This window comes from Columba livia, chromosome 5 (genome assembly GCF_036013475.1).
Source record: "Columba livia isolate bColLiv1 breed racing homer chromosome 5, bColLiv1.pat.W.v2, whole genome shotgun sequence".
In the NCBI taxonomy this organism is placed as follows: Eukaryota; Metazoa; Chordata; class Aves; order Columbiformes; family Columbidae; genus Columba; species Columba livia.
The window spans coordinates 11,030,079-11,054,171 of record NC_088606.1 but is presented as its reverse complement, the minus strand read 5'-3'; the positions used below and the strand labels follow the sequence as shown (position 1 = coordinate 11,054,171).

At 38.3% G+C, this 24,093-nt stretch overlaps 1 protein-coding gene across 10 annotated transcripts in view; it reads right to left on the bottom strand.

Annotated features, from left to right (window-relative positions):
* Positions 1-424: 424 nt before the first annotated feature.
* Positions 425-24,093, bottom strand: part of PPP1R13B (protein phosphatase 1 regulatory subunit 13B) — an 84,686-nt gene continuing 61,017 nt past the window's right edge. For 4 of the 10 annotated variants that reach the window (XM_065063351.1, XM_065063350.1, XM_005506058.3 and 1 more), the window contains 14 exons: positions 19,466-19,567; positions 18,299-18,473; positions 17,706-17,902; positions 15,808-15,972; positions 14,795-14,975; positions 13,007-13,162; positions 9,621-9,790; positions 8,252-8,753; positions 6,867-7,636; positions 5,169-5,306; positions 4,952-5,085; positions 4,083-4,249; positions 3,008-3,207; positions 425-1,940 (listed from right to left, as the gene is read on the bottom strand). In XM_065063351.1, the coding sequence (XP_064919423.1) occupies positions 1,899-1,940; positions 3,008-3,207; positions 4,083-4,249; positions 4,952-5,085; positions 5,169-5,306; positions 6,867-7,636; positions 8,252-8,753; positions 9,621-9,790; positions 13,007-13,162; positions 14,795-14,975; positions 15,808-15,972; positions 17,706-17,902; positions 18,299-18,473; positions 19,466-19,567 (3,099 nt within the window). In that variant the 3' untranslated portion in view covers positions 425-1,898. Of the gene's footprint in view, positions 1,941-3,007; positions 3,208-4,082; positions 4,250-4,951; positions 5,086-5,168; positions 5,307-6,866; positions 7,637-8,251; positions 8,754-9,620; positions 9,791-13,006; positions 13,163-14,794; positions 14,976-15,807; positions 15,973-17,705; positions 17,903-18,298; positions 18,474-19,465; positions 19,568-22,923; positions 23,649-24,093 lie in introns of those variants that run through there. The other 6 variants (XM_005506061.4, XM_065063353.1, XM_013368223.3 and 3 more) reach the window with 4 other exon arrangements.

Below are 24,093 nucleotides of genomic sequence, written 5' to 3'. Positions count from 1 at the left end.
TAAGGTGATACTTTATTTTACAATATATGACTTCTTAATGTTGGGTACTGTGGTCTCCCCTCTCTGACACTTCAGAGGTTTTCTGAACAGCACCCTACCTTTATTTCTAAGTGTCTGTCTGCCCCCCGTCCTCCTGCGCTGGTGAACACACCGTGAAGAAGCACCTGAGGCTCAGTTGTCAGCTTGGGTGTGAAGGACGCTTGAGAGCTTTTCGAGACGAGTATTAATTTGTCACAGCTGGAGGACAGGAGGAAGGAGGTTCCAAAATTGTTTGGCAAGTCACTTTCTGTGCAGCTGGTAAAAGGATGAGGAAAGGTGACTTAACAGACACAACACACCAAGCTGGAATTATTCTTTATGCAGACCACGACCAGAAGCACATCTGATGTTGCTACCTGTGTAAAAACACTGGAGAACGCAGCCATGCCTTAGCAGTACTTTATTGTGCACATTTACATGTTCTCTGGATTAGTGTATCATAGGCTCTTGAAATCATCACATTCATGTAGCAAATTCTTCAACAATAATACCCTTTCACTTTTCACCACAATATATACAGTTAATGCTAACCTGTGGTAAAAGCAAGTTACAGCACTGCAGAAATGGATATATAAATTATACACAGAACTTGTACATGAAGAATTAATCAAATTGCATACTGTTAATGGGAGAAAATTACAAGAAATATGGCTAAAACTTATAAGGGGACATTCAAAATATACTTTTGGTATATAAAATCATGTACAATTAAAATTCCAGTGAAGTGCCTTTTTTCTTTTTTTTCTTTTTTTGCTTGAAACTACAATGTAGTGGAATAGGTTATTGCATAACTTGCCTTGGCAACAGGTGGAGGCTGCCAAGAACCACAGAAACTGTCCTCAAATAAGCTATTGCCTTTCTTAAATCCTTCTCTAAACCTTGTTTCTTTCTTCTCCTTGACTTGGCATCTACACAACCCTCTTCCTACTTCTATCCGCTCCTTCATATTTTCTTCTAGACGGACTCAGGCAGACTTCAAATTACACAGTGTAACCCTCACCGGACTCTTACCCTTTTCAACTATTGCACTTTCATCCATGCAGACGTACAGATCCCTTAAGCTGCTGCAAGTTCAGTACTAACTGTTCTGTCCAGGATGGACAAGCCCAGGTGCTAAGTAGGGGAACCTTTACATTAGTAGAGGTAACATGGGTGCTGTAGGCTGAATAAGAAAATAAAACACCAAGTGAAATCTTGTGGGGGGTTTGAGAGGTGTACAAATACTGCTGTTTTGTTAGTTCTTTAGCTTGATTCTAAATGCAAATAATACTAGATGCTAGACTATGTAAAGCTTTTTTGGGGGTTGTCTAGACTAAGGATTTAAGTGTTACCACTTAAAATCCTAGCCTTTGTAAAGCTTTGGTGACTACTTAATTATGCATGTAATAGGTGAAGATCTTGTGTCCTAGAACCCAAAGAGCTGATCAGTAATGAGAACTCAACATTCACTGGTATCGAACAACATACCCAAAATCCTGACGTGGGACAGTGACTGTGGGGTTGGAGCAAACCAGACAGCGTATCTGCACTCTGCAACTGACACCTCTGAACACCGAACACAAGACAGCTCCTACCACGGAACTTTTAACTTAAAACACTGCTTTAGATGAGTTGGCGCAACACTGCAGGTAGTGGAGGTATCGCTCTCCTCATCAGTGGTGGTCACATAAAAACGATCCTCATTTACAAACTGCAGATCTTGAAAATCTTGGATGCTGTCCATTTAACAAGAGAAAGCACCATTAAAACTCGTTATCATAGTTTTATTTCTCTGTGTGAAATGATCAAAAACGATGGCTCCAGTGTATGTTTTAAGTTTCCAGTTACCAACACGGTATTATGCTGTTGTACAACTGAATTCAAGCAAGGGTTCGCTGTCTAGGTTTTATTCGTGGATATAACTGTAAAAAAAAACAGAAGAAAAAAATTAGGCTTTTCATGGTTGATAAAAGGTTAAATATAAATCAATTCAGTTGCACCCAAGGGTTACTTACTAACAAGAACTGGGTGATGAAGTGGCTGGGGTGAGGGGAAGGTTTTTGGAAGCTACAGCATGTTCTTAGGTAACTTCTGAAAAAATAAACCATAAGCAACAGGAGGCCAAGGGCTGGCTCTGAAATTGCTGTCCTGAAAATGACTCATTTAGCTCAAGGTCCCGGACTAGACCAAAGGAGGCTTTAACGTGAGTACAAGAATTCCTTGTCGAGCACTAAAAAGAACTTATTTCTTGCTCTGTAAGGTTTTTCTTACACATTTCGTCCTCTGCATCTCTCTACGTGGTAACCTTATGTTCCTGATCTCTCATGAGAGCAGTGTTCCAGTTGATTGAGTGCAGCACTAATGACTTTTTGTACACATCTATATATTGCTGATCTTGTGCCAGGTGTTAAAAACCTTCCTAAAGAACTTCCTGGGCCAAAGCTTCGAGCTGCCTAACAGAGCCACCACACTTTACATCCAGGCTGTATGTTTTAGCCAAGGGGAAAAAAAGAATCTTATTAAGCACATCCTGGGATTTTCTAGAATGAACTGAAGTGTCTCTGGACCCCTGCCCCTCAGGGGTTGGGTAGGAAGACATCATCATTTGGAACAGGCTGCCCAGGGCAGTGGTGCAGTCACCATCCCTGGAGGGGTTTAAAGGTGTCTAGACAAGGTTCTTAGGGACATGGATTAGTGTCAGAGTTAGGTTATGGTTGGATTCGATGATCCTGAGGGTCTCTTCCAACTGAAACAATTCTATGATTAAAGCATAAACTATATTAAATATACTAACTCACCAAATTAAAAACCAGCTATAGTCTCCTACCTACAGTGTCTCCTTTTTGTTTACAATGGCACGGAGGTCAGAGAGAGCAAGGATAATTCTGCATAGCGGTGTATCCAGATGATGCACAGAGGGATTCTGACCAAGGATCCACCTTGTGGAAGTGAAAAGTGGAGGGGAGAAGGTAACTGAAAGAGAACTTACCCCAAGGAGGTTTTTGGGCACGTAGCCTTCTTTATCATTGAGGCGAGCCCACCACCACTCTGTTTCGTTGTCATCCTTGCGTCTCAGAATAGTAATGGCATCGCCCTCGTGGAATGACAACTCATCGTTATTCTGGGCTTCGTAATCCCACAGAGCGTACACCACTCCCTTATTCATCACTCCCAGCTTCTCTTGCACTCCTGTTAACACATGAGACAATGCACTGCATGGTCAAATATCCTGGTTTTCCCTCTGGGACTTTCAGTTCGGACACTGTGGCCCAAATATTAGTCTCTTATTAATAAAATTTCAAGAACAATTTTCAGCACTGCCACGATAAAATGCTTTCAGAAGTTGAACTGCATGATAGAAACTAAATTTTACAGAATATTTTAAACCATTTTAGAGCACATTATATATGCAATAGAAACTTTGCAAACTTTCATTCAAATAAGGGAAAAAATAGTTTTACAACAGTTTGAGCAAAGCAGCTTTCTAGAACTGCTGTGTATTTCTGACAGGTCTGCCGTCTGCAGCAGGTCTGACACAGTTACACTTGAAGCTCTTGAAAATCTGCACAGTGTCAGGTGTATAGAAGCTTAATAAAGCTTGGATACTCAGATGTAAATTAAAACACTGTTCCATCAAGGTGTTTTTCTTGCAAAATGTAACTAAATACACTCTGGATGTTAATTATTCATAATGTATACATGTTCCTTCATGTGCTCTGCCAGGAATTTGTGCATCTGGAAGTTGCAGTATCTCTGCCAAGATACGTGACAACTCAGTGGTACTGTCAAAACCTCCCTGTGGAAGCATTTCCTTGGAATTAAGCCAAATTAAACTTTAAAAACCTGTAAAATTAGAAGGAGCCTGTGGAGTAACTCAACAGAAGGACTATGAGCAATGTAAAAATGAAAGGACACTTCTGGTTCTTAGCATTTTGAAAGAACAGGCAGGAGATGGGCAGGATTATCAAGTGTGGAGCCTAAACATGTTTCATGCAGATCGGAGAGACAAAGCGGGATGCATTTTAGAAAAGCTAGAATGTTTGTGAAGCAGTGTCACAGCTTACCGTACAAGAACTGCGAACACTGAATATAACCTTCTTCCATCTCTTCACACTTGTCTGCAGCAGTTTCTATATCACTTATAGTGGATGCAAAAATAGCTGCCCCAGATTCAACCAGTAGTTTACAGAGATGAACACTATTGCAAGAAGCAGCACAATGCAAGGGTGTCCTGAAATAAAGCAAAAATGTAGACATGTAAAAATAAACTTCCCCGGATCCTAACTATTTTGTCTTGCAATCTAGAGTTTAGCCTATTTTTAAAGGCAATTCTCCTTTATGATTAAAGTATGTGTATGCATTGTCCAAAACTTGTCAAGCAACTGGATTCCAGGATTTACCCAACTCCAGGAAAGCCAAACATTATAAAACAGATGTTAGCAAAAATATTGATTTTCACAGCTTACAAAGCTGCTGGGTATAAAAGGGTATTTTCCAATATGAGGAAATTTGGAAGCTAAACCAAAGGGTGACACAATAAAGGTTTCACATGTTCTCCCAAAGCTTTGGAGGTGCTACTTGTGTTTGTAAGGCCAGAGTCTTCAAGGACACCAAAATTCGTGGTGGGTTATATAAAGATGAAACTTAAACAAATTAACTTTTGTCACGTTAGTTACAGTTCAATTATTTCAGCATCTGAACAAGAAATGCAGCTATACTAAGTGAACCCCAAATGTAGTATACTTCATGATATAAGATGGATGCAGTGTAACCTTGCATTTGGGTTCATCAGCAGGTAGGGATTAGAAAGTGCTCTTTTGCTGAGGGTGCAGGGGAAGGAAACCGTTCCCAAAACAAGGTCTCAACTAAATCTGAATGTACATCAAAAAATGGTGTTTCTCCCAGATGCTGAGTTCAAAATCTTGACACTTACCACCCGTCACTATCTGCTGCATTTACATTTACACCAAAATCGAGCAGGAACTTCACGATGTGGTGATGACCAGCACACACGGCATTATGCAAAGGTGTAATTCCTTCATCATTTGGTTTACTGGGATCATCGACCTATTGAAAACAAAATAGTTCATCACTTCATCTCTTTTCTTTTTCCTAAATATTTAAGAGGTTGCCATTGTTTAGAAGCTCACCTCATATATGATTCGCTGTACAAGGTCAAATTCTCCTTCCAAAGAAGCATCTAGCAGGAGGGCCAAGGGGTTGAACTTCACTCTCAAACCATGGCCTGTTCTTTCCGAGTTCGGTTTCTTCAAGTTGGTACGTTTTGTCTGAGGAGAGATGAAGGTTGGAGGGCATCACTTCAGGTTGCATAAGATTACAAACAACTCAGTTAATTTTAAACTAAATTAGGGATACCATCCAACTGAAATGGTAACTGGAACTATTATAGAGTCTTGAAACAAGAGGCTTGATATCTTACTATGTCTTATTCAGTTAAAATATGAAAAAGCAGGCCAATATCATTTAGAAGCTTCTAATCAAAGGGAGTGAGTACAAGCAAAGTACTTAAGTCAGTGGTTTTTGAGCACCACTATTTTAATTGTATCTAATATAAGCTGAATGTGTTTCTGGTGGACTGTCTGAGATACTGTCAAACCTTCTGCTTAGACTAGAAACTAGGACACAATTACACCCGAGTATCAGTCTCTACTCAGAAATCTTTGCCCTGAATTGGCAAAAGTATCTCCTGTTAGTATTGAAGAGTGTTGCTGTGGGAAAGAAAAGTACAGAACACGAAGCTATTTTATGTGACATTCTAGCTGGTATTACCAGAAGCAGCATTCTCAAGATTTGAAACACATTCAAATATGTTTTCAGAATATTCTGAATCATTCACGTGTCCTCGTCACTTGCCAGAAAAAAAAAAAAAAGTCTGTTATCAATTACAGCTTTTATAGAGTGCTTTTAGTCTCTAGCACTATAAGATCCATTTTCATTTATGCTCCCATTTAGTATGGCTACTTCAGTTTGGAAAATAAACCTCTCACAGGATGAGTAAATAGCTGTTGCTAACATATTCCATTCTCCAAGAAGTATCTTGGCCCCTTTGTGCTCATAGAAAATGCCTATGAGGCCCTGTGCACATTGCAGTCAAATTGTCAGAGGAATGCAAGGATGCAAGGTCCCCACGTGAATCAAAAAGCAGAGAGATTCTTTGAAACCAATGTTAACACGAGTTATATCCACAGCCCTATTTTCAACTCTCCATATGCTGTAGATTTTGGTAATGACAAGTATTTAAAAGATCTTGGTGCAGCTGGAGGACGGAGTTTAAAAGCAATTCAGATTATGTGACAAGCCCATTAGGAAAACATTTCTGCTGGAACAAGTCAGCCGCGGTGCTGTTAGTGTTGTCAGCCCTGGTCTCACATCTCTCTGCCGAGAGGGGAACAGCAGTGCAATTCTCCCACAACAGGTACTTCAGCTTGCCTGTAAATTAAAAAGCTTCCCACTGCCACAGTTCACCCTTGGTTTCACACAAATAGTCATCTTTGTAGGCCCAGGGAAACAACAAAAATATATTTTTAACGGACTCTGAAATCCCAGAATTAGTTCTACAAGAATATATCCTAAAAAAAGTTCTACAGCCTAAAGCAGATACGCAACCTCCCACTGCCTATATGCATATTTTCCTTAATAAACAGGTACAGTGGGAAATAAATCCATCAGAATTGTGCTTGGAGCCCCTCTGGTTTTCTTTTATTTTACTATCATGAAACTTGAAGTGCAAACGTAGCATTTAGCATAAGCTCACCGTCTTCCAGCCAGGCTTAAACACACCGCTAATTCTGTAGTTCACAAAACTGTCTTTTTGCTTTGTTACTTACTGGAGGAAGCGGAGGAGGAAGAGCAGGTGGCACAGGAGCTTCATCTTCTACTGGAGAACTGACCTCAGGTGTGGGACTGGGTGACTGTTCGGTAGAAGGAACTATAGCAGGATTGTTGTTGTTATCTTCAGTTGTCTCAGATGTTTGATTTGTGGTTTCAGTGCTTATCAGTTCCTCAGTAGCAGGAGAAGGTAATTCATTATCATTGGCATCTGACGAAGGGGGCGGCGGCTCATCAGGAAGAGGAACTGTAGGTTGCACAGAAATAGGTTCTTCAATATTGCCATTGGTACTGGCATTACCGTTGTCAACATCTGCTAAGATGCCTATGAAGTCCTGGGGATTGCTTGGCTGATAAAAAGGAGCACTTTCTATTCCTCCAGCAAGAGTATTAAAGCGCTGATACAATAATTTTTGTATATTGGGTCCACTTGGGCCCTCTGGTTCAGTGATAGAACTGCGCTTCTTTAATGGCCTGGGAGCATTGGCCAGTTTTCTTCTCAGAGCTTCAAGGTCAGCGTCACTTTGATATCGCAGGGGGGAATGCACAATGGGTGTGAGCTTAGTAGGGCTGAGAGGACGAGGAATGTTCTCCACATTGCTGTTTTCACTGGATGGTGGAGCATTTTCCAGCTCTTGATCTTTGTCGGAGACCTCAGTCTGAGGCTGAGATTGTGGCTGGGAGGAAGTCTGGGCAGGCAAAGAACCGTGAAGAAATGGCAAGGGTGAGGGAGACGTCGAACCAGATTGTAAAACGGGTTTTCCATAAACTGAAGAAAAGAAAGATGGAAAACACTAAAGAACTGTTCTCAAATTACGTAATAAAATATTTGCAAAGAAAACACGTATGTCTCTGTTGCTACTTGTTTGACACTAAAACAGAAAAAAAAAATCAAAATCAATCATATTGGAACCTATCAAACAGAAATACTCACCTGTTGATGACTGTGGTGATTCTTACAAATACAAGCTACAAGTAACACCGGGAATGTTTTTCCTCTTTTATGAGGAAACAGTATAGAATCATAGAATGTCCCTAGTTGGAAGCGACCCACAGGGATCATCAAGTCCAACTCCTGTCCCTGCATAGGACAACCCCACAGTCAGGAGGAGAAAAACTCTCCTCTCTAGACGCTATTTTTTCAACTTACTTCTTGAAGTATCGCTAAAGTATCCAGACTGTATTGTTCTAATTGCATCTTGTTTTAAATAAAAGGTAATCGGATGGATACTTATTTATGGGATCAGTTTTATGCCATGCTGTATACATAAAGATTTCTTTCATCTTCTCACAGATTTAGACAAGTTTTTCCAAACAGTAAACTAAAACAAATAAGTAGATCTTAACAGTATTTCAAAGGGAAAAAAAGCAAAATATATTCTACCTGCTTTTACTGACTTATTTAAGGTATTATACACAGCTTGTTGATAATTCTTTGGTGGTGTTGCTTGCTGGAGATACATTGAGTAAATGGAACTGGAGTTCACTGTCTGCGGCCCTTTTCTGGGAGACTGAGGTCGTGATCCTTTATCAGCTAGAAATGGCCTGATTGCCACAGTCAGCGGGAGTTCTGGCCTGCCGTCTCCTCCTGGAAACAAGGGGGAACCTGAAGGCTGATATGTGGGGCTGGGAGGTACAGAAATTCTTTGTTGAATCTGTTGCGAAGAGCTGGGCTGATGTACGTTGCTCGGCGGCGGGAGCGGAACAGGTCGTTGCCGGTTTGCTATACTTGTGCCAGGTCTGGGCAGGCTGCCGTCCTTCCTTCTTTCCAGGGAATTTGTGGAACTTGTTCCTAAGGGAACTGGACTTGGATACGTCCCATAGTTTTGAGGCAACTGCTTGCTTACACCAGGAATTGGTGGTGGTACCTTCCCCAGGTCAAGACCCTGTGTAAGAACAACAAAAATGTATATACCATTTAATTAAATAAAATACTTGTGAACAAGAATATTCCTCATTCAACAAAACAAGCTAATAATCATGTGCGATGGCAAAGGAGTCAATAGAAACAATTCCTATTCTTGAATCACTGGATATGATTCTACCTGAATTTATCACAAGACCTCATCATACATCAGGTAGAGGCCACTGTTTAAAGGCATCTTCAGCTATAATACATTAATATGAATCCAAACTTATTTGTGTACTTCCAAAGCCTGAATAACTTGTTCACGGTTCTTCATCTCAGTATATAGTTGATAATGTATTTGATAATATGTAGTGTGATAACAAAGTTTACCAAAACTATTTAAAGACAAAGTCCTTATTCTTTAAAGCTTACAGTCTTAAAGAATTTATAAGTACTAGAACAACAGTACACACAGACAACACCAGTAACTCACTCAATGATGGATTTAATGACTCCTCTTGTGAGATTTTTCTGAGAAAAAGAGCGCACTGAAAAAAGTGACAATCCACGCCAAGGAAAAATAGTAACAAGAATTTGAATTAGAAAAATAGAAAGGTGGGAGAAATGATTAGGAGAAGCAAAGGGAGAGAAAAGGGGAGACCAGATATGCACAAGAACAGGAAAGAATACGAACTATTGAAGTTGAAAAAGAAATATGAATTGTAATGTGATAAGTACAGAACAGAATAGGAAGAATGCAAAGGTAATAGTCTTTGTGAATTTTTAAATAATCATCAGCAGGGAAACTCAATGTGTAGGTAACTGAAGTGAGTTCAGCTATGGAAGCCAAAGGTTCACTATTTCAGCAAAAGAGATCTACAAATATTTCACAGACAAAACCCACCAGCTTATCCGTGCTTCCTAATACTGAGGTTGGCAAAGGCTGGCTGGATATAGTTCCTTGTTTTAAAGCTGTATCCATGCTTGACTCTTTCCAGTCTGCGTTGGAGATCTGAGGGGGTTTTACCACAGGGGTTGAGCTCTGTTTAAGTATTGGCCAATTTCCATCAGTAGCTTAAAAACAGACAAAGATACTATATTTAAGATAATCCACACCACCATTGTAAACAAGCAAAAGAACATAGGAAATGGAATAGCTTACATTACAGCAGGATTAATTTGATTCCAGAAATGAGATAAATCACTACTAACGTTTGATTCAGAAATCAATACTGAAAGCCAAATCACTACATATAATATGCTGTTCATTACCCTTTGACATGCAGATTGTATTGAAAATGTCTATAGAAAATAAATGGTTAAAATTTTGGTTTGAGCGTTTCATATTCTACTATTAGAAGGCAGACAAGTTCAGAACAAAAATCCTTATAGAAACACTTCATCAACATATTTCTTTTGGTACTATGCAGAGACACAGTCAAATTATGCTAAATGTTAAGTCTATATAAGCTCTGAGTGGACTTACTCCGAATTTAAACTATGAATTAAACTTTCATAGGATGTAAAACCTTCTTTTCAACAATGAGGTGGAACAAAACCAAACATTCCTTCACTGGAAGTGGTGGTTAACTTACCTTTTGTTTTTCCTCAAAATACTCACCTGATTAGAATTGCCCCAGAGATTTAAAATTAAATAAATTTATAAAGCCAGCTGACAACTTCAACTCACAGTGTCAAGATACAAGTCATGGGCTTTTATCTTTCTCATATGCAAAAAATCATGCATAGCTGCCCATGAACTGAAGCAACAAATCCTTAATGAAGTCTTAGATGTAATGATACATTACTTTATTAACTGCATGAGACTATTTAGTTTCTGTTCTCTATGTAAGTAGGAGTTTAAATAGCTTGATAAATAGATCTGGTTTCATAGTAACTAAACGGATCCCAGGATAGATCCTAAGGCTTTGATTTGCCTTTGAAAGATGAAATTTTGGTTTCTCTTACTCTAAAGAGACTGGAGATCATCTCTCCTCCTCTCTTGCCTGTAATTATCTTAGTGGAGCACTTAGGTTCAGTCAAGACAACATGTAATGTGTAACTCACTTTACTAAAGGTTAACAACTCAAATGGAGGAGGGTTTGTGCATGGGGGGGATTTACCGAGATTTCTGGACCCCATAGAAAGACAACATCAAATGAAAATCAGATATTTAATGGCAAAATTTCCCATTTCATTTCAGTTTTAAGTCCCTAGAAAACTGAATCAGCAGAGCTATTTCTAGAATTCTTTGCCGTAGTCTCAGAATAAGCTGCATAGGAACATTCTAATTATAGTGAATTTAACGTCACCTCTCTACTTCTTATCTGTGAGCCTTGTCCTCTGTGAGTCCCCCTTTTCCTTCCCCCTGCAACCTGCAGATTTCTTGACAACTACTACCCAATGTTTTCACTCTATGAGTGCAAATTCGCTCTATTACCTCATAAACCTCTTTATAGGCTTGTTAAAATCATATCCCTTTAAGTAAGAAAAAAAAAGTTTACCTCTGCATTTAAACTACCATACTAATTATTTTTTAATTATATGTGTAGACCATTCCTCAGGATCAGATACACTACAATAAATTAAACTTCCAAAATCAGATCAACTGTGTTTGAATTCTGAGAGATAAATACTTTGGAGCAAGAGTATTTTTGTGGTTGGTCATTTAAATAGGGTTATCACTTGCATATTTTCACACTGAGAAAACAGTATTTGGTCCAGAAATCACTTTTCATACTTGCAAACTGCCAAGAAGTAACAAGGCCCAGCTTTAGTACTGGCAACATCCAAGAACTGGACATGCTGGGTTATTTGTTGGTTTGCTTTTAATAATCCGGTTATCAAGAGCAGGACCAAAAAAGATGACTGTCTAAACACTCTGACCCCTAAATAATGGCAAATTTTTCAAGTATGCACTGAATTAACATTTACTGTACAAAATACACACGTTCCACAACTCCAGTAAGGTTACGGTTCAGAAAAATTTTTGTTTTGAAGAACAGTAAAAGGTGTTATAACTGATTCACACAAAACACAAAAGCATCTTTAGATATAAGTTTAGCTATTAAGAAAGCACGTACAGAAATAACAGCAAAAATCCTAAATAATTGGGTTATCTTCCCTGCAAATACAAGCCCACACTCAGAAAGACAGTTACACAAAAAGTTTTTGTAATCTTTCAAATTCCAAATATTAGCATGTTCATCCCCAAATTCTGACATAACAGACTGGAAGTAATTTCAAACTCTCTCTCCTCTAACTTCTTTTTAATTCTACTTACATAAACATCAGAATGTAGCTGTTCCCACCTTCCTGTCCTTCATATTACGCTCTGGCAGACTTGCCCACTGCCATGCATTTTTTAGGAGTGCGGATCTCACATCCTCCGCCGAATCTCACGCAGCAAACTGCGCTGCGGCTGCAACCTGCAGCTGCGGGACATGGTGCCAGAGGCTGCGGGAGCTGCTAAGAGGAGGCGACCAACCGGCCTCTGCCTTCTGCTGTCTTTGGTGAGATCGAGAAGGTCTCAAACGCTCCTGGCCGTCTGATGGTAACACCTTTCTGACAAGCCCTGGCCACCTCCTGCTCTCAGCCACCCCATGGTCACTGCAGCCAACTGGCTTCGTGTTCTCCTCCAAATCCACCGCTTGTAGGAGCCCCAAACAGCCCGTGTACTGCAACTCCCAACAGTCCATTTGGCATTTACCCAAATCAGTGACATGCAGACACAAAACGTTTAGTGCATTTTCTCTGATTTTATCTGAAAAGGTCTGGATCTAGGATACTTACTACAGCAGCTGAAGTGCAAACCAAGTGTAACATTTTTGTGCAGTGGAAGTCAGCAAGATTCTTGGTGCTGACTCCTGGACGGAGTGAGCTTTGAGCCCGACTCTGGGGGCAGTGCAACACGGAAACTTAAAGTTTCCCACAAAGTAACTTAAGCTAAACCTATATGTAATACATCCATCTAACCTGAAAGATTAAAACATGCTTTGGTGATTGCCATAATTTTCTAATAACAATTAGGAAATTTCAAGGTTTTTCAATGAAGAAAACTCATCCCTAGTATATCACTCCAGTACCCCAAGGATTAATTTGCTGCAAGTGTTTCCTTCAATGACGAAAAGCAACCTCTCAACAATTTTACATTTCAATAGCATCTTCTGCATGCCAGACCACAACACAAGATCTAAAGATGCTGTTTAATATGCATCTGTATGCAAGAGCTCAGATGATCATATTAAACACTGAGTTCTTAGCCTAGCCAGAGATCTTCTATGGACTCACAGTGCTGGGTGTCACAGACAGTAGGTGCCAGGCGGATGACATTGTGACCAGCAGACTGAAGAGAAGTGGGAGGTGACAGAATAGGATCCGCTATTATGTCTAAATCAGAAACCTTCCAGGTGTCTGGAGACTTTTTCACACACCCACAGTCTGTCTCTACCGGGCACACCAAGGCAGATCCAGTTACACAGAAAAAGAAAGAAAAAAAAGCGGTGGAAAAATTATAACAATGACAATGGAGAAATTAGAACAGGAACACTCAGACAATGAGAAATAAAAGCATGACAGTTGAAAAAAACACTCAATTTCTTTTCTTTCTGGGAGCATATAATCTCCTCCTTACATATCTATCTATCTCTCTATCTATCTACACACATATCTTACAGGACTTTATTCAAGTACACTCAGAGTAATGAACAGTGTCAGTCCTAAGGTAGAATAATTACTTTTATAAAAACAAAATGTCATCATTCAGAGATCCTGTAACTTGCTAAGATAGGTCTAGAAACGGGTATGTGTATCTTCTGAGGTTGATATTTACAAAATAGGGAATTATTTTTGGTGGGTGAACTTAAAAGTTCTGAGCTGTCATTTCCCATATGTGGAAGAGGAATCCACGTCTGAAAACAAAACTGCTGCAAATCTGTCGCTTTACCCTGCAGTTAAGTCGTTCCATATGGTTAAAACTACATACAATCACAGTGATGGGGTTTGTACAGCTTTGGAATTAAACTAAAAGTATTGTTAAACTACTAGTATAAATGGAAAAAACTGGAGGGTTTTTAAGTTCTGTTTGGATAGTTTCACTTCTTGATCTCGCGGTTTTGAGCGGTGGCATTTTGGTCCATCTTCCCTACTGAGAGGTTCAGACCGTTTTCCCTCTGTCCCTTCCTCAATATTTGGAAGCATGCTGCAAGTTTTGCTGGAATATTCAGTTTTAAACCCATGGGATTGTGCATTTTTATTTCTATTATGTGCGTTTTCCTAGCCGACCATTTCTAAAGAATTCTGATTTTGCTGCAATGTGAGCAGAGAGGTAAGCTTTGCCAGAATGAGAACTTAAGGCACAAATGGCAAGACCTGCTTCCTTCAGCCTCCAATGTAAATAATAATAATAATTTAAAAAATTCTATTTTATAATGTAGATGGAATTAATTATGGGAGCCAATTTTGGACATCAAGTTCTGGGGAGTACTCTGGAGGGGCAGCCCCTTCACTAATGAAAGCAGAAACAAGTAAACTGCATTGGTGCTAAGGTTATTCCATTTCAGAAATGCTTCAAGCACCACAAATTCTCCTGTCTCAGCTGGAGCAAAAACCTCCCATAGTTTAATTCTATTTTCCTCTTTAGTCTCCTTCTGAGAAATAATATTAGTTTTACTTGTTCACTAGGTTTGTTTTACTTGACTGAAAGCAACATACTGTAAATAGTTGTTTATAAATATAGTTTGCCACAAAGTTGACTTCATTGTTATATTCAAACACACAAAAACTAATTGAAAAGCTCTTAAAGACAGAACACAGAATCTGTGAAGGAACATGTGCTCCTTTAAGCAGTGTACCAGCTAGTAACATTTCAAAGAAAACACTCAGTCTCCTAAGAAAAATGTATGGAAACAGGCAAAACCATCTCATATCAAATGACTAACATCCAGTTCCCAGAACAGTATCAAGGCATCGAAAACTTGCCACTTCCTTCCACTACAGAGATTACGCCAACACTGGGTATCCTAAGATTACTCCTTTCCAAACCACGTGTATTAACAAACACCACACTGAAGTGCTTACCAGATTTTGATCTTCCATGAGTTGAGCTAGAAGCAATGGTGAGGGACTGCGGTTTAACTGGATCTACTGGTACAGCGTAAGTGCCAGCACTGGGGACTTGGATGTAGGGTCCTACTGCTGCCACCCTTCCTGAAGCGCTCAGGGATGACTGGGGTGAGGAAGTTCCATTAATACGGTTCAACTAAAAAAATAAAAACAATCAGACGAATTGAAGTGTAAACTTCCATGTAATCTAGGCATTTGTGCATGAACAGGAGGTCTAAATTTAATTATCTAGTACTGTGCACTGTAGCTAAGACACCTTAATTATTAAGTTACCATACTCCTGCTTCTACAAAAAAAGTACAAATTTCATTCCCTAAAATCAACACCTCAAAAATTAAAATTTCTCAGCCACAGCACACACTTTTCTTGTAGAAATCTTTACCTGTGTAAGGTCTCTTTCATTGTGCCTTTCTTAGGCAAATGGACTAAAATGAGTTCTTAAACGATCAAATATGTATGGAGTATTTTTAAAAAGCAATACCTCCAGCTAGAAATACATACAGGAATCCAGAACTGATCTCTCTAGTCCTTATATAAATGATCTACTGTGCAACTGATTTCTAATCAAAGTTCAAGACAACTATTAAGACTAACTTGATCAGACAATTTATATTTTTACCAGTTTTCCATATTGGAAGATGAATATTTTATGAAAAAACAAATTTCTGATGCTTCCATGCTTTGAAACACAGCCCATAATCACACTTAGATTCCTAGAAATAGAAACTACTATAATTTTTAATACAGTACGGTCTGTGCCATGAAGAAAAATAAAAGGAAACACATTCTGCCTAACAGTTTTCTGATATCTATGCAGAACCCTGTGGTAGTTTTCAGAAGCCTGCTACTTTTAAGAAAAGTTCTTTAGATGTAATTGTATTACCCAGCTGGGCAAAAAGTGAGATTCTGTGTAGTTTTTATGCGCTCTTGATAAACTAAAGTGTGGCCCTTTTAACAGTTTATCTTACAGGAATGTTTTCTTTTTGACGTGCCTCAACTTTTTTCTTGTACAGTCGTTCCCGCAGCTCATTGATTCGCTTGTCCATCATAGCCACCTCCATATTGCGTTTGTTTAAGAGTTCCTTCTGCTGCTGAAGCTTCGAGTTCTGCTCCTGGTTAAGCCTGTTACGAATCTTTAAAAAAAAAAAAGAAAAAAGAAAAAAAGTAGTTCTTAGGATATATACTTCGTTTTGTCTGTTGTCAAGTTGTTTTAAACACAGTATTCAAAAAATCAAAGCCACTTGGATCAGCTGTGTTCTGACATATCTAATGTTATGGTTCCACACAGGCTGTCAAATCAGCATTTGCACCATGAACAGCTCTTAAAAAATAAATAAACTAGGGGATACCTATTAAACACCTGTAGACTGCACCTCATTTATAGCAAATGCATTGAAGAATTAGACATAAATACATTTCAGAAGTTAATTCCACTGTGAAAAATTAAGTAATAGAAAATGTGATGTTTAACCACCAGGCAATTTGAATATAATGAAAACTAGGTGACAGAAAACTTGTAAAATAAATTATGCTATTGATTCTGTTTCCAGTTCCACATGACATTTCCTGCTGTCTGGATGGGAGGTTCAATGAACTGCTCGTGCAGGGACTGGGCACAGATTTTCCTCTCTAGATGGGGATTAAGCTGAAACCTTCACAGCAGGTTTCCAGTAGATTAGAGCATGGATTACTTTTATGGTTTAAATCAAGCATGACAGTCTTTGTAATTATTTCTCTTGCTTTCCCATTGGCATTTTATCACACCTTCAATAACTCTGACAGTGGCCCAATTTTCATGGTAATGTTACATGCAAAATAAACCCTGAAGCAAATTTAAGTCTTGATAGATGTGTATGGGATCACTGCGAAGGACAAGACAGAAATCCTAATCCGTTGAGCATCTCTGCGCTTTAGAAATACTCGAAAGGCCAGATACGCCTTCTGTGAATGGGGAAAGGGGAAAAAGAGGGAAAAAGAACCCTTATCCTAATTACTGGAAACATGTGATGGATTAATTGGTATGTTGTATTCGCCCAAGTAAAGAAATGAGACTAATTTTGAAATTTAAATTAATTTTTAAATACTAAATATATATATATATTAGAATTGTTGTCTTGCTCACAGTCAAGTACATAAGTAAATAAAAAACCCCCCCAAATTCAGGCACATTGGCACACGATTAAGTATTCTGTAACTGTTAAACATAAAAGCTGGACAAAATTTCAATGTAAATGGAATATTTAATTTCCCTTGTGAGAACTACACTTCAGATGTTACAGTCTTCTTGGAGGAAGATACATGATAGTGATAAAGGGAATGTTGTGTGAACATACTGCAGCTGTAGTGCACTATATAGGGCAGTGAATACAGTGTGGCCTTTCTTTTTTTACACCACACATTACAGCTATATTTTCACAATGTATTTCAAATATACTTTTATTCACTGTCCAGTCATGTCTCCAAGTTAAGATGACATCTAAGTGAGCCTGCTTCACCCAGTTCTTTGCACAACAGAAAAGCAACAAAATGAATTTTCAAAAAAATGTTTTAAGAGAGATTAGAGCAAATACTAGGTTATGTCAACATTCAGTATTTCAGTATTAGAGGCTGAGAAATGCCCTTCAGAACACTGACACACTTCGCATCATTATGTGCGTGTGTGTCAGCAACAACAGAATTAGTTTTTAAAGCTAATGAAATCCTGTTTTAAGGAGGGTTATATGCTAACTACAACCACACATATTAACAGCATTCCAATACATCAGTTTTATAAGGTGTCACAGAACCACATGGCCACCCATAAGAGCAGTAATACAATTTTTAAAATCTAAGGCTACCATCCAGATGGCATCTCTCCATTACTTACTTGTAGCTCTTGATACAACTTCTTTAATTCTACTGCAGCAGGTCCCGTCATTTGGCCATTGTAAGACTGAAACCCGTTCAGTTTCCCTTTCCTTAAATCCTCCAGTTGCTGAGTAAGTTGATCCACTTTTAACACTGCAGCCTGTAGCTCCTGCTGCTTTTCCTGGAACATGGCACTTATATGTTCAATTTCAGTTGCTAAAATTAACAAGATAAAAATAACAAAAAACAATTAAGTAAAGCAGAGTTGTCAGTTTTTTAATTCTGCAGGTACTGGTACATCAAACACACTAGTTTTAAATCTAGTATGTGGACGCACATATAAAATATTTATGTCTTGGGAATTTTCTAGCAGTCATAATATCTCTAACAGTTAGTGAATAGACTTATTCTGACTTTATGCCTGACTATATAAAACAAACAAAAATTTACATAGTATAAAAATTTCACAGAAGCACAGCACCTTCTGTAAGACAAAAAACATTGTCTGAAATCCTGCTTCAATGCTATAATGACTAGCAACATAGCATTAGTTGCTAGTCATGCAGTGAATAGTAAATTAAATTAAATAAATTACTTAAAAGTTCCACATACACAGATTGCCATTCATGATCTTGCTGTAGTCCACTTGTCCTCTCATGGCACGGATTTTTTTCAGCTTTGTCTCCTGGGTTTCAACACGTTCTTTAAGTTTTTGAAGCTTTTCACTCTCAGAAACGGACTGCTGCTGGCGACGTTCTTGTTGCTTCAAATAACGCAAACGTTGCTCCTGAAAAAATGGGGTTTTAGACAAGAGGTTCCTGTTACCCATCTATTTTAAAAAGAGTTAACTTACAAAAACCCATCAGTGGGTTTTTTTATTTCCAGAAATTAGAAAAAGTTGTATTTAAGTAAAATGTGTATCAATCCTCCTAGAAAAACTCTTAACATTGTTTAACAAACCTGTTTTAGAGCAGAGATTCAAGATTTTTTTTAGACCAAATATCAAATTTACATACGTGCAAATACAACCATAGCCTGAACAGTCATTCAAACACATCTGTGAAGCTTCCTCTGGCATTTGTCTTCTGACACTATTAACACTTTTCCTGCTGTTAGAGAAATGAACCTCCAGTGATGTTATCCACCTTCCCAAAGATGACAAAATATGTCCAACAGACTATTTTGAACAAGCTGGCCCAATACAAGATAATGTTCCAGTTCTAAACAACAGTCCTTCTGCTGGGCACACAGGAAAATGTTCCTTTTCTACATTATTTCCATCAAGAACCACAGAATTGATTGGCTGATTCCTAGGTACTCCAGGCATCCAAAGCACATTGTATATTATAACACCTACAACAGTGTTGAAAACACTAAACCCACTCCCTGCTTTGAAAACAGATTCTTACCTCTCAGCGACTCTGGAAATGTAATACATTAATATATAGGTAGTGGGCATATTCTCATCTCACCCCACTGTTACTATACTGGAGTCAAGGCTGGCCTATCACAGGTCACAAAGTGGGCCTCACAAAAGAGACAAATCAAACCTAGCCATATTTTTATAAAAACACATGACTTGGCTTGACATAGGTTGTTATAGTATCATTTACACTGGAATGTTGTATATTGCCTAGGTTAAGATTAATTTGGTAAAACAATGGATTTCTCAAGCTCTTTCTTGAGCTTATCTAGAATGAATGTGTTTTTCTGTATCCATTAAACCACGTGTACGTTGAAGGAAATTTGTATTTATTATGCTCTGTATATAATTATTACCTTGGCAACCAACATTTGCTGTTGATTTTCAATCTGCTGCTGTTGTCGGGCAGCCATATCTTGAAGTTCAGAAAGAGTGAGCTCAACACGTGGATTCCCAACCTGCAGAACACAAAATGTTACATTAATAGGTTGATGTATATTAAGTGTTCTGATGAGAGAAGCTAGATCTGTACTCCTCAGAGAAAGGCTGAAGTCTCCTCCCCAGTCCACAGAGGACACCTACGAAAGAGTAAGGAGGCTCAGAGCAGAAAGAAACGACACAGACCATGCACATACCAGGGACAGAAAAAGCAAAAAGTGGAAAAGCAATGAAAGGGGAAAACACTAAGAGACAAAACAAACACGAGAAAAAGCCCTTATACCACATTGCACAATGCTCTGTTAAGACATCCCATAGAATTGGTATGCAGTACTGGTAGGGCACGTCATAACACACATGCAAGCAGGTAATTTAAGTAATAACTGGAATCTAAAGCTTCTTTCCTAACATTTTCAGTGTCAGTGCCTTGACAGCTTTAACTGGTGGTTGGCATTATTTATAACACCCAGAGAACCCTCAGATAAAGGCTTAGATAAAGACTGTCACTAAGCTCACATCCAAAGACAGTGACATTTCCTGGCAGACTGGAGCATTTAAGGTAAAAATCTGTGAAAAACAGTCTGTACAAAGTGAAGTCAAGCTGACACCCTGTGGACAAGTAAGTGGCTATTAATGAGCGAACTCTGAATGAAAAGACAAGATATTAGTGGGGCTTTATCACTCCTTTTGCATTTCAAAACTAACAAATCATTTACAAAATTGCGCTAGAGAGGCAACTAATGGAAATTATTTAAAATGTATATAATGCTGTGATTACATGTGCAACCAAATATTATGTGTTTTTAAAAATGAACACAGTTTCAGTATATTCATAGTTCTAGCAACAAATATAATTTAAATCTATACATTAAATTACTTCAATTCAATCACATTTCTTACTATGCCATCACGGGAAAGAGAGTGTAGTGCAACAAGACAAATTCCAGAAGCTGACACTTGCCCAGTACCCGCTTGACTACTCAGAAAACCAAACTCCACAACCTTCGAATTGCACAGTTTAACCATAACTTTAGAATTTGCACGGAAAGAAAACACCAGCCTTTGAAAAATTACACTGGAAAGTTCAGGACGGTCCAACATCCATTTCAAGGCATATACATGTAATTCAGTCAGTTTACTGTGTCAATGTAAAAGCTGGACTACTGCACTGTAATAATTCAATAAACAATGTAGTATTTTTCACCAAACTACATGACTACAGTCTTAGTAAGCCAAATTAAAACTACACCATTTCCTATCCCAAATATAGTCAATGCTGCTGAAAAGGAGAATTGAATGTTTTGGATATATTGATAAATAAAACTCTGTTTACCAACTGAACTGAGGTCTAAACATTTTAGAAACATACGAAACTAAAAGAAAACCCCCAAACACCTCCCCATCCCAATCAATCAAGCACCAGATTGTGGAGCTGATCAAACCGGATCCCAGAACAAATCTGAATTATCTGCTCTACTTTTCTGGGCTCCTGACTCCCAATGCATGTCTGTGATGACCATGTCCAACACGTCCCCTGCAACACTTGTACTTCACTCTACAAAAAGCAAAATTCTCCTCTGAATCTTGTTGATACTGAAGTATCTCAGCCACCCTGAATGGCTTATTTCATGTTCCTACACCGAATTCCTGCTTAAGTAAACATCAGTTCTCCAAACAATGTATAATACAGAACAGTTTCTTTAAGTTTCAGTCAGGAAAGGAAAATAACATGTTTTAAAATAACTGATTTATCCTTTTTTTTTTTTTATTTTGCTACCTGAACTCCAATTAATATTTCACATTTCTGCACAAAATTATTCAAGTAAGATACGCACCTCAAGTTCAGTCACTAAAATGAGCCAGATTTGGAACCCTAACTTTTAAAGCTGCTGCATCTTAGACACACGATATAGACATGTTGGACTAAAATTGTTAGAAAAAGTTACTGTCCCTCTTTGAACATTTACTACTGAATCGATTATTGATGGAAATTATAATTCTTACCAGATTACAACTGCAACTCCTCTTACTAGTCAACAATAATGGAAACTATTTATAGCAGAGAAGCAATTTAAAAAAATATGTATTTATTTAGAGTTATGGCTCTGTAAAATGGTGGAACTAGAACAAAAGGGTTCTGTTTTCTGTTTCAACACTCGTTAGTGAACACGGTGATTAAAAAAATGAACTTTTTTATTAGCGTGTCTTATGACAGACAGGAGTCCTTCACAATATTCTTTAGGGACAAATAACTTGTACACACTTGTGGCCACCAGCTAATAAATCACAGAGAGACCTTTTATTATTAATTACAGACTGAAAGGCACTAATTGGGTAAAAAAGCAAGGAACCTTTCCCAAGTGCCATCCCCAAACCAAAATGTGTTTGCTTAAGATAAGAAAATAACATGGCAAAAACAGCTGTTGCTCCCAGAACATGTTCCGGCTCTGCTGAACTCCTTTGGTGTGACCTTCTGCCAGAAAAACCTGAACATCAACAGCTGCTGCCACCCGGCTCTGCAGGGAATTCTTAAACGGGGCTCCGAATGGCTTGAAGGCTTCCCTCTGGATCACGGATTGTAAAAGGAAAAAAGGTTTTTGGGGGGTGAATTGAGAGTATTTTCTCAAACCACATAGGCTCTGTTTCAAAAATGCACATTTTGCATTAGACTATGCAATAGCTTCCCAATGCTTCCCTCCTTTCTGCTTCAATCAGTTTAAGTTAACAACGATGGTTCGTTCTATTTCCTGTAGCAATTTTCAGTATAACACTGTCCAAGAAATAAAGAGGTGTTTTTTCTGCTAAGAAATCTTGTTAGAATATACACAGACTCAAAAAGTGGTATCTGTACAGGGGCTGTGTATATTTCAAGGTAAAAAAGCCATTTCACCAAGTGAAAATTACAGGTGTACTAAATGAAAAGTGTAACCTGAAACGCACAATGACAATAAGAAACTCATTTGTAAAAGAACCAGAAACAAAAACAGTTTGACCCAAAAGCTCAGAATTTTACTGCTTTAAATAAGCGTATTTGAAAGAATACCTTATAATGCCTGAAAAAGTACTGCATTATTTTTTATTATGTAAAATATAGAATATTAATTATAAGATGAATGCAAAGATTGGTTTCTCCTTGAAGAAGCTATTAATTATTGTAAAATGTTGAATTTAGAAAGTGTAATGTCTAAAAACCTTCTATACATGGCAAAGCACAAGAACATGGGAAACAGTGGTAATTAACCATTTAAATATAAACATCCTATGAGAAATCTTTTAATGTTTACCTCACTGAATACAAGTGTCCCTTTCACTTCAAATAACTACACTATAGTTAGGAAAGAAAAGAAGAGGCAGTTGAGGAAACAAAATTTTAAACCTGTAACTTCACTCGCAGTTTGTTCTTTTTCATCCACATGGCAAAAGCAGTCAACAGAGCAAGCAGAATTCCTCTTTGACATCAAATCAATTCTTTTCAGACACCGTTGCTGATTTCAGGTCTCCAAAACAGGACAGCATCACTTTTGAAACAGCACAGAAAACACCGAATCCTTCTCTTGCCAAGATGTAGCCGAATCAATTTGTTTAGAGCATTTCATCTTCGTTGAGTCTGCTTGTCATAATCTGCGTGCAAACGCCACCACGGAAAAAAGTGAGTTGTCTCGGTCCTTCAGAAGCTCAGGTTATGCCAGGCAAAGGGAGCGCTCCATTTTCTCAGTTCTTTAATGAGGTTGTTGGTTTCTCAGATTCTTAAGTTTGCGCTGTTCATACCAGTTATTAACAATTTAATCCATGAAGTCACTCACCACTCATAACAAACACGAACCTCTCACATTTCAGGTCCCGATCTCCTCCTTTCTCCCGCAGCAAGAGACACTGACCTCCTACAGAACTGCCTTCCGAAGGAGCTGCTAAAAAGCCACCACAAATATCTACTCCTCCAGATTCCACACATTCATTTGCTACATGGTGATACATCAAAGCAGACAGTTTTGCTGAACTGTAAATTTCTTTTCATTGATTCACAGAAGCACTTCCACATAGAGATGAACTCCCAAATAAAACGCTTCAGATCAAACACTGTGTGTTATTAGGCAGTAACTATTATGTACGCCTCATACAGACAATACTTCACACCTATATTCCCTGATTTCTTAATATTGACAAGAATCTTTTAAAAAATGTATTTATTTTGTTTAGCATGCACTTTAAAAGGTCACGATGAGAGACAGAATTTGTAATGAACTGGAGTTTCGGCTTCTGACATTATCCTCCTACTGCAAGCTAATATTTTACCATTTGATGATTAATATTTTTGAGACAGATGAGATGAATGGTTCAGTAGTAATTAAATAGTTTGGGAACCAGTTTACAAGCAGCCTCAAAACAAGTCATACCTAAGGCATTTAATTAAGAAAAGGAACCTTCTTTAATATTTATTTCTACACATTAGTCCTGTCACTCTAAAAATTCATTTTCGTATTCCTCCTTCCTTTCTTTCTGCCCTCACACTGCGCTGTTCTGTCTATCGTCACAAACTCCTCAGTCT